Below are 11,897 nucleotides of genomic sequence, written 5' to 3' on the forward strand. Positions count from 1 at the left end.
TGCTGGCTGTGTCATTATTTGAGTTGTGTACATACTAGCATATTTACTGTTTCAAACTGATAGTGACTAATACAATTATATGCTTTTTTTCACTGATATCTGATCTGTTAATTAACTGGAAAATATTTTGATTGGGGTGACTGCTTACCCAAATTATTTAATTGTTCCATGCAAGGCTGGAAAAAAATATGGAAATGAGCCGAGGAAGTTCTATGAAATTTCACAGTAATAACTCTCAGGTTAGGGCTGGAATTAGACAAACAGAGAAACAGCAAGAGCAACTTGGAGCATGCAGTAAAAGAAATTAGCTCACATTTTAATTTCAATACAGAATAATAAAAAGAGCACTTAGGTTTTGTCTATCCCTTTTCCTTCTTGATTTTCTTACTTCTCTACAAAATAAGGCTCTCTTATCCCTATATCAAAGGAGTGTGTGTGTATGAGATGAAGGTTAAGAGAACTGAGAGCAGGATGTAGGTAAATTGGAAAGACCTTTCAGGTCTGTTCCTAGTTAACTGACAGGATTCTTTCTGATCTTGGGTAGGCTTTTTATCCTGAATTGACTGGCCATCACTGGTAAACTGAACATGATAGAAAGTTGCAAGTAGTTTTGTCAGCTGAGAGGTTTATTTTTCCCCTGAATACAGAGTAAATGTCCAGAATACACTGGACATTCTTTTTTCAAAAAGTATAGAGGTCCTGCAAGAAACTTGGTTCAGTTTTTAAGGAGAAAGCCTAAGAATATATATATATATATATATTTACCTAAAAGTAGTGGACTAACTGAATAGTCAAAGGTTCTTGTTGAAGGAAATTTATGGACTTAATAAATGCATCCTTGCTTTATTGAATAACTTCAATATTTGCATATTAGACTTTATATCAACAATGAACCATTTAACTACTTTAAGTGGTGTTGAGCGAGTGATCTATGGGGTGTTTAAAGATCATCAATATCAACAAGAAGGTTTAAGTTCCAAGATTCAGCAAGGTGTATGCTGTTCTAAAATTGAGAGACAGCAATAAGCTTCTGCTTAGCATTGTCTATAAGTACTTTGTTATACTGGAATAATTTCTTGAATCAAAGGGACACATCACAGATGAAAGAAACAGCACAAATGTAATTTTATTCATGTGAATAGTTCCACTGAATTCCTTCATACTGCTACTTGTGTCGTTTAGATCGTTATTAGGAAGTCCTGGAAATTTCGTTTTGTATTCCAGTTATGACAATGTTGAAGTTCAAACCAAAATTCTAAACTAATGAGTGTACATATAATTTACACATGCAGATTTGTTTCATGCAGGATGACAAGAAGCCAAAGACTTTTATTGAAAGATGGAACCTGATTATGATCTATATAGATATATTTATATATCTAAATAAGATAGATATATACTGTCAGAGGCTTGCAGTATAAGCAGAGGGAGAACCACTTATAACCCTCAAAGGTTACCTAGCTGCTGAATTAGTGATGCTACAAAGTTGCTCTGGCAGGCAAACAAAACCACCACTCAGTGGAATGTGGATGCCTAAAGGCCTTTGACTTTCAGGACTACATGTCAAAAACTGACTACATATGCTCATTACTACACTAAGTAATGAGCACAGAGCAGTTGCAATGGCTTTGTCTGGTCCCGTAAGCAAGTACACTTAGGCTTGATTCCTATTTCTCTAAGAAGCCTCTGATGGAATTCAGATTTTGTAAATGAGGGATGGTCTGGGGATTTATTTCCCTTGTCAGCCTTTACTGACACATTTTCTAAGGCTGATCTCAGAGCTGATGTTTTTCAGAGAAGATATGAGGCACAGTCTTGACTTTTTACCATCATAAAATGTCACACAATGGTATTTGCAAGAGAAGGTGTGTCCTCACTCCTTACTACAAAGCCAGCAATTGCATGTTCTGAGTACAAATGGACCACGGATGAGGTGATAAGCAGCCATCCAGCCTCAGCACATGACAGGTCAGTATTCTGGGAACAATGTCCTCTGGGATGTCTTGATACATAGTTTGCAGGGCTGTTTTGTATTACTGCACACTAGGGAAAGCATATTCTAAAGCATAAGTCGAGCCTCTCAAGTCCTCTGCCTTGCTGGGGGAACAGAAAAGACAGAAAGGGCTGAAAGATGCTGAGACTCAAAACAAGCTGATTTTAGCCACCAGTGGAGGTGAACACCCCACTTAAACTTTGTTTTCTTCTCTGGTTTGCCAGAGTTCTCCAAGGAAATCATACTTTATCTGTCACTTTCTGAAAGCAAGACAATTTCTCTACTTGGTCATGATGTTTTTTTGTTTTTAATTGCACTTTATCAAATAAAAAATGATGTCACCTACAGCCAAACAAAACAAAGTTGCCAGTTATTAAATGCTTTTTGTATCCAATTCCTCTATAAGTACCTTTTTTTCTCCAGTCATTTTCAAGATTTCAGGCTAGGATCACCACAGACTCTTATATCATATTATTTTCCTACCATGAATTTGTTTATGTGTATTGTTTACCCAACAGACATTTCTCTTTCACTTGGTATATTCATTACTAAATAATTCTGTGAGAAGATACAGGCCACTGATTTTTTGCAATTTGCATCCCCATACTCTAAGCTATGTTGAAAGCAAAGCTTTTTGGTCCTCTTGCTTTGGGAGTACATTAATATTTCTATGACCTTTACTAGATGGCAGATGAGAAGCATTAGGAATAAAATAACAAATAAACCAAAGGAAACCAATTTTTTAAAATGTGTGTTTCTGAAAGGAGCAATGGGAAAAAGAGTCTAGTCTAAAAAATATGAACTTTAGCTAGAGTTATGATAATTGTTCTATTGTACCTATTTTTCCATGTCAAAATGCTTCTTTACAATCAATCAACTCGACATAATGCAAAAATGTATTTGAAGGGGTTTAGTAGCTGTGCATACAAAAATATATGGATACTATTTGGAGGTATTTAGAAAGAAATAGCGTATTTTAAGACATGATTATTTACTGTGCACATCAAAGTGATCATATTAAAAGCATGGTCATTACACTAACAACTACTTTACGCAAAATGGCGTCAAATCATTTAACTTCCAAAGTCTGATGATTATAAAGAGAAATTCTGTAAAACAAGCTGCAAATGTTGTGACTTTGTGTGTGGTGTAAATCCTCTGCTTTAGAAGACTATACTTTCTGAATGCTTTAGAAGACTGTAGGAGGAAAACCAACTAAATTCTACCCAGGAAGCCATTTCTCTCACAGCAGCATTGTTTTTCAGTGGTTTTACTACACACCGGAAGCCTACTCTGTTCCTGTTCATCTAGCTGTCGATGCCATAACTCAAAGGAACAGATCCAAAAATCATTTTTAGTGACTTTAAATTTGACTGCTTTATGAACACCATGTCTAGATTAACAACACCTGTGATTCAGCAAGGCATTTAACAGATGGAAAGCAAAAGTTGTCCCATGAACTAAAGTATTTGTTCACTGGTTTCCAGTTGGAGGCAAAGCTGAGATTATTTAATAACAATTCATTAACCTTTTAACATACACTTTATATCATATGCCACAGTATCAAGTGAAAGGATGTTCAAGGGAGGGGAAGAGGTGTGGATTATTTCTCCTTAGGATAGTGTGAAAGAGTCAGAACATTTTAAAATAGCAATAACCAGACCTTCATACCTTGAATCACATGAATCTAGAAGGGTTCAGATTAAACCAAGTGCTGCTAGTTACAGGATTGACATGATGTCAAGAATCCCCTTGTCTTTATTAGCAATGCTCTTGCAGCCACTAGAATCAGGCTAGACCTTACATTGAATGTGTCACATATCTATTTTTTATTACTTTTGTAAGTTCTTCTACAGGAAAATTTTCCCTCCTTGAGGTTTCAAGGAATACTACCTTATAATTTTAGGCATGAAATATACTTTTATTATAATCATAAGAACTTACTAATGAAAAAAAAAGAAAGTTTGAAAGCATGTTTGTTTTTGTTTTAGTTTATTTTAAGTGAAATGAGGAACCTCTTTATAGTTTGGATACAAGGATTTCCCCTCCATTTGCTCTTTAAGTCCTTGAGCTTGTTGCTCTTTGCTCAAGTTTTCAGTGAAACTGAAAGTGACTAGAAACTGACTTTGAAAATATCTTTTCTCCCCACTGTTTTGGTTTGTTTTTAAAGAAGTTTCCTCAGTTTGATCTATCTGTATAGAAAAATGTAAATCCTTTTCACTTTTTTTTTTTTTTTACAATTTTCTTTTATCTAGAGAATTTCTAAGACACATCTTTCACTCATTAGATGTAGAGATTCTTGACCAATATGTAAAGTCAGAGGACACTACACAGTTATCCAGCTGAGAACCAACCTATTTTAAATATAGCTTATCCTTAGATTATTGTGCTTTAATTATGCCGTGTGTAAAATGTTTTTATACATAAAGCAACCAATATGAACTTACTGAAGTGATGGTACCTGTCTTTGCAGTCAATGTTCTCAGCCCACTAATGGTGTAAAATATGATCAGTTTTCATCTGCTGGTTTGAATGGAATTAAAGTTTCTGTTCAAGATATACCTGTGATACTGCATTGTATTGCACAAAGACAGTTTCTACACTTCTACTCAATGTCATATCACTCCCTTTGCACTGCAGAATTGGGATGCTGAAAGATTTAATTGGAATCCTTCTCAAGCATATAACAACATAGTCTTTGTAACCAGTAACAAATTTGCAAATATTTTTATATGGTACTTAATAATTCGATAGAAATAATAAACCAAATTTGTAAAAGAGGCTATGTTTTCATCTAGAATATTCACTAACTTGTATACTCGTGTAGCTCCAAACGGACAAGCACAAAAGGCAAAGGCAGGTTGCAACCTTCCATTACCTGTACATATGCTTTAACTTAACATGTATACATGTAAGGTTTCAGCCTTGTGAAACAAGGCTGCGTTCTCGCACCAACCCTATTCACGGTCTTTTTCAGTATGATGCTCCAAAAGGCCACAGCAGACCTCGATGATGAGGACGGTATCTACATTCGATATTGTACTGATGGAAGCCTTTTCAACCTAAGGCGACTGAAGGCCCACACCAACACCTTAAACCATCTTGTCCGGGAGCTGCTTTATGCTGATGACGCCGCCCTTGTCGCTCACACAGAAGCAGCTCTGCAGCGTTTAACATCCTGCTTTGCAGACGCTGCTGAGCTCTTTGGGCTGGAAGTCAGTTTGAAGAAGACAGAGGTTCTCTATCAACCTGCACCTCAGGAAGTCTTCCATCATCCCCATATCACCATTGGCCAATCAGAGCTCAAATCAGTCCAGCAGTTTAATTACCTAGGTAGCCTCATCTCCTCAGATGGTAAGATTGATGGTAAGATAGACAACAGGTTAGCAAAGGCATATAGTGCCTTCGGAAATCTTCATAAAAGAGTTTGGTGAAATAAACACTTGAAGAAAAGTACAAAGATCAGTGTTTACAAAGCCATAGTGCTGTCTACTCTCTTATATGGATCTGAATCATGGGTCACCTACCGCCACCACCTGCGACTCCTAGAACGCTTCCATCAACGCTGTCTCTGTACAATCCTAAACATCCACTGGTCAGATTATGTGACCAACACATCTGTTCTAGAACAAGCAGCAGTCACAAGCATTGAGGTCATGTTGCTGAGAACACAGCTCCGTTGGGCAGGGCACGTCTCCAGGATGAAGGACCACCGCCTCCCTAAGATCCTGCTCTATGGTGAACTTGCCACTGGCTGCCACATGAGAGGAGCCCCAAAGAGAAGATACAAGGACTCCCTGAAACAACATCTCAGCCTTGGCCATACTGATCAACTTAACTGGTCTACTCTGGCCTCCAATTGGGAGGTCTGGAGACACACCATCTATAACGCTGCTGATGCTTTTGAGAAAGCACGCAGGATCACTCTCGAGGAGAAAAGACAACACAGGAAGAATCGTGCCTTGCAGAATATATCTCCTAAGGAATCTTTCTGCTGTGCCTTTTGCAACCGGATGTGTCTATCTTGTATTGGCCTTTTTAGTCACCAACGCACTTGTAACAAACATGGGTAGTGCCCTTCCCAAATCTTTGTTCATGAAGCCTAGCCATGATGATGACGATGATGATGATGATGACGATGATGATGATGATGATACATGTAAGGTTTAAATTTAATGCATACAAAGACACTAACCAGATGACAGCATCTCTTTTAAAAAATCTGGGACTGGTGATTTTTGCATGATGAAAATATAGAAAGTTAGAAGTGTAGAAGTTTCTGTATAGGTCAGACATGTCAAGAATTGGAATCTTTCTGCCCCACTTCAGGATAAACAATCTGCTACAGTCTTATTGGGAGAAATGGTATACCCTAGTGTCTTGCTTAGCTGCCATCTCACATTCCCTAGGGGCTTGTATATCCTCTGTGACTGAGATTTGCACACCAATGTCAGGGATTTGGATGCTCAATTCCCGTTATTGTTGCTGAGGATCTAATCCCTTTGTTAAGGGATGTTAGTTCTTTCTGCGGATTTTCTGTCTTTTGGCTCTGTGATTTATGTTCTCTACCTTTCAGTATTTCCAGTGAGTCTTCAGTCTGCTCTTGAAAAGGCCTTTCACCGTTGGTGCACTTTATAATCCTTCACAGAAAGCTCTTCAGTGGCTATGGGAAAGCTATTTCTTACAAAGTTGTTACACACATATCTACCTCAAAAACCTCGAGAAGCTGTACTGGAGAAAAGCAAGCAGGAGAGGTAGCAGAGCAGAAATATAGGTTACTTGGATAATACCAGAGACCTCAGGACAGAAACTTCTGAGGAAGCTGCAAGGCTGTCCAAATTAGAATAAACTATTTGGACTATTTTGGCTCCTGGAGCACAGTAGAACTCCCTGACCTATATATTTGCATCTGATCTTCTCTTTCTCAGGGATGCTCCTTCCTCATGTTATGTACACCAATATCAAAAAATAAAATAGTGGCAAGACAATTGCTTAAGCACTGGTCCTTCATCTTCCCTATTTAACTGTTTTCAGATTAAGCATAAAAGAATTTAACCATGGATGCAAGGCACAAAGTCTTAATTAGCCTCCAAACCAGAGAACATAACCTGGCTCTTTTCATTCACTACAACACACAAAGCCAGTACAGGCAAAGGTTAAAATCTCACTCTGTGACATTTAATCATCTTTGCAAGGCACACTTAGGACAGTTGATGAGAAGACCTGCTGCTCTGTAATGACTTCATAGTTAATAATACATTCACATATGTGTGTCCACATGTGTGTGTGTGTACACAAAATGTTTCTGTCAATGGATGGAACAGCTACGGCATTATTTTCAACCATATTCAAAAAGGCAATCCAGTACAGAGGACCAGCTTCAAGCCTTTGACTTACGACTCGTGTTTTTAATATGGTTTTATCTGTCTATGTTAGTAAGTCATAAATATGAGAATAATGCACTAAGAATAACCACAAACACTCACTTCTATGTTATTTCATTTTTGTTCCATATTTAAAATGTCCACACATCTTCACACATTTCCCTCCTTCCCACTGTCAGTCACTGAGGCTCTCAGTTACCCAGGTGAAAAGGACTGACACATTCTAAATTGTAAAGGTTTCTTGTTCTGCCTTGTTGAAAGAATTCTGAGGACCAACTGGAGCAAACACTTGAGAAAAAAGTCCTTGGTGCTTATACTGAGACAAGCCTCCACGTTTTGCTATGTATCTGCAGTCACAAAAAAACAGGGAAAAAAAGACTTCTAAAGAGTGTCCCCATATTACTAAACATTCTCTCTTTTCCCCTCTCACTGCTTTCTTCATTAACACTTATGTCCATTGGTCTCAGAGAACTAACAATTCGTAATATTCCATAGTGTTAGAATCAGCCATCTTAAGAACGGTGGTGGTAAATCTTCCTAAAAGTTTTAAATTTTCCTTTCTGGATATATGGAAGAAGCTGTGAGAGCAGCTGTAACAGAGTGTGTTCTGCCTCTCACTTTTTTTCTTGAACACACACACACACACACACACACACACAGATACACACAGTTGTCTCACAACTAACCTGCACAGTATCTACGCAGGACTGCCATGAGCATGCTGAATGCTTTCAAGCACAGAAGCACATCATCCAGTGATGCCTGGAGATCATGATGCAGATTTGACTTTCAAGCCTTCTAAAAATACTTTTTTGGGCATCACTGCATGTCTGCTTTAAATGCCCAGTTCTCACAGTCAACATAGAACTGACCACAGAGTTTTATGTTCATTCACTCTCCCCCCCAAAAAATTTCTTTTTTACCTAAAGATACCTTTTGAAATCTTCAATGCTACTTGCTGAAAGGGCACAACCTTTCTCTCAAAAATCAAATTAAATCTAGCACTATCTTACATTAACCAGTGAGTGAAGCCAATGAGTTTCCATACAACTTGAGGTGCAATTGGATTTGTATTTCTGTGAACCACTGGTCAGTCCTTTTAAACACAAAACAAAAAAACATATAAAACATTCCTTCCTATGCAAAAGCTAAACAAACCTGCCAGAATTTAATTGCACAAAAGGATTTTGAAACCTAATTTTCTGACTTCACCTTGGGATTACGTGGATATAAAAATACAATAAAAATATGTCAATAAAGCGTGACATATAAAAATGCTATTCATGTTCAAAGATGAAGAAATCATATTTCTACTGTTTCATATCCTATACAATCTTGCTGACTTCCAAACGCTTCACACCGTTGTGCACGATTTTACCCCACATACTGTAGGAGCACCATGCAGTAGAAACACAGTGCAGAAGTGGTTGCATGCTGCCTGCTGTATCTGATATTGCTGATACTTTTGACAGGAACATTTATTAGACCATGTTAGCAGCAGACCAGAGATTCCCTCTGATACTCGTAACTGTCTTCAGCAGACTGACCATATGTTGTAGACATGTCGAATAAAGCAGCTATAAAATATCCACCACATGCAATCACTTGCTAATTTCTGAGAAGTTATTACAATCATGGCTTAAGAATGATCAAAGAAAGAAAAAAAGGGGCCACCATTTTAAAAACAGAATGAGACCATGTCCTACATGAAAAGCACATGGAGGTGAAGTGGGGTAGTCTGACTCCAAATTCCAGGAATAATCTCCCTTCTCTTCACCTCTCCACTACAGTCTAGCTTGACCTGGGATTACTGAAATCAGTAGGATTTTTTATAATTTATTTTACAAAGGGAAAGAATCAAATGTTAAGCTTCTCTCTTTTATGGGCATCACTAACTAATGTTGAGGGGAGATTCTCAGCATCCCTCATAGGTTTACATAGCAGTTTCATAGAGGACTAGAACCTTCCATCTTAACTCAGTGATTTTTAACACTAATTTACTCTACAAGTAGGACCAGAGAAAGTAAAATAGATCTGTTAAAATTTTGCAACCAGGGATACTGCCTACTCAGGGGAATGTACAATACAGCTCAGGAAGAGGGTGGTAAAACCTGCTCTACAACCTCTGGATATGAAAGTTGGGAGATTCTGTCCTGCTTGTGGAAAGTATTCATTAGCACTGAACAAGAACCCTGTTCTTGATATCTGTTAAAAATGAAGAAAATTCATCCACTATTAATTACACCCACAGTAACATCTGTGTAAAGTAAAAGGAAGTAAGTCGTGTTTTCCTTAGATCACCTGTCTTTTTGCTTTTGAAATCTGGTACCTATCTGAAGTCTGTCAATAATCTTTGCTAAGATGCCTTTGCCTTTTTATTTGCCTGTGACATTTACAAGCAAATTAGTGTTGCATCAGGTTGGTATGAGTACAGCTTTATTAGCCTACAGAGACACAGGACTTAGTCGCATCTTTTCATTCCCTGTCAACAACAACCCTTGACTACAGATGACTGCCTATTTTCCAAGTTTAATCACAAGAGAAAAAGAGCAGAGGTGACATGGATGGGCATGGAGGGCAGCAAAATGGAAATCAGTGCATTCATCACAATGATGAAACACTTGACAAGGTGAATTTTTTAAAAGCCATGAAGCTCCCTAAATCTCCTCAAGACTTTTCTGGATATTTTTCACTGGCAGTACTGAAAAAGAGTGTGATGTGTTGTGAACAGAATCCTAAGGCCAATGAAACAGTTTATTAGAAGATAAATTTCTCAGGAAAATGTGGAAACTTGGGATAGTGTCGCCATATCCTAGATCATTACAGATAACAAGAAAACACAGTATAAGCACAAAATCATAAAGGAGGGAGGAAAAACAAATAGTTACTAAGTTGTTCCAAAGCTATTGGAAGAAAGGCTAGGTTGGTCCTCTGGCAGTGTCAGAAGCTCTTTGTATTAAGAACAGGAAATGAATTTTTCAGTCGTTCTGACGTGTCCAGGTCTTTTGAAACCAACATCTAAGTATTTATACTAGCTCATAGTTTTAAAAAGCCTTGTACAGAAGAGCAAGAGAGAATAAATATTACTAATTCACTTCATGAGGCAGCCATAGTAGTCATGGGGAGCTGCAATGATTTTGTAGTCACAGGGTCCTGGGCTGCATCAGTGTGGTGGCATGGCACGATTTTGCCTCTCACTGCCCTTTAAGTAAAACCACTGATTTTTAACAACTACTTTTGTATAGCAAATACCCATTTCATAAGTCTGCCAACATCAGTTTAGAAACTTCACAGTTTTCTTTTGGGACTTTGTCGTTCATTACCCTCTTTGAAAACACAGAGATTAGTTATATATAAAACCAAAAAAGTCACCTTCCTAATGCATACTTATGATCCAGAAAAATTCTAAAACTTCAAAAGGATTTCAGATTAGCATCACAATAATATGGTGGGATCCAATCCCAACTGTTCTGTATTTTTTAAACCAATAGAATGTCATACTTAACATTTAATTGTTCTTTAACTAAATAAATACAATTATGATTTTCCTGTAATCTTTCTGAACAAGCTGAGAAATATACCTCATACCTACCCATGCATTCGTGCAATTACTGATGGGGTTGTTGATGGAAGATTAGAATTTCCCGGGTGAGTTGCTGATCAATGAACCTTGCCAGTGTATCCAGGGATAGTTGGAGTGCTAAAGGAAACAGTTAAAGGGGGGTGGGGGTGGAGAAAGGGTAAATTAAATGACTAGAGGCTTGAAATATAACTTATGGGTCAGTTCTAAAATGGTTAGTGTTTATCAAAGATGGATGGGGTAAAACCTCTCCATAATATAATCCTTAGTCCTTAGAATGTATCAACTGGCATAGTTTCTTTAAGGTCAGGGAAACAACTTTATGATGATCCAGCTGAAAATCTCTGGTTAGACATGGTGAAAGTGATTTCTTTAGAGACTTTTTTTTTTTCCAATTAGTTTAGGTTTAATATCTGTATGATATTCATGATCACAAGCAACATTCAATCATAAATAAGAAATGGAGTCACAGGGTTTGCAGAGACCACAAAAAGTAAGAAAATATACTTTAAAAATAGAGATTTAGCTCATATTTAGTTTCCACCTTCAGTATGGAATTTAGATAGCAGGCTTTATGCCAACAGATGTGATTTCTCATAAGCTAAACCACAATGGTTTTCCAAATTATTCTACAGTTCTCTAAATTTCCCCTAGAATTATTAAGATGTAATATTAACAACACTGCTAAGACACATCTGCTTAAATTCTAGTTCGAGTGCACCAGTGGACTGAGACACTAAGTGCCACATCTTGGAAAACTAAAACCTTTTGTTAATTCTAATGCTAAGTTTTAGTGTGAAAATGAAAAGCAGAGTTCCTTAAAGAGATGGAATAAAAAAATTCTACTTATCTGAGGTAGCATAACAGAAAATTTTGATAACAACTACTGCAAGATGAAGTGAAGATGGACAAAATTAAAGAAAAAAATAGGTACTAATAT

At 37.3% G+C, this 11,897-nt stretch overlaps 1 protein-coding gene across 1 annotated transcript in view; it reads right to left on the minus strand.

Moving 5' to 3' along the window:
* Nucleotides 1-11,025, minus strand: part of IKZF1 (IKAROS family zinc finger 1) — a 125,062-nt gene extending 114,037 nt beyond the window's left edge. The window contains exon 1 of the mRNA XM_039378189.1: nucleotides 10,970-11,025. Coding sequence (XP_039234123.1) covers nucleotides 10,970-10,973 — 4 coding nt within the window. The 5' untranslated portion in view covers nucleotides 10,974-11,025. The remainder of the gene's footprint in view (nucleotides 1-10,969) is intronic.
* Between the last annotated feature and the right edge of the window lie 872 nt (nucleotides 11,026-11,897).

This window comes from Pipra filicauda, unplaced genomic scaffold, assembly GCF_003945595.2.
Source record: "Pipra filicauda isolate LSUMZ 115617 unplaced genomic scaffold, ASM394559v2 scaffold130_size2058158_pilon, whole genome shotgun sequence".
NCBI lineage: Eukaryota > Metazoa > Chordata > Aves > Passeriformes > Pipridae > Pipra > Pipra filicauda.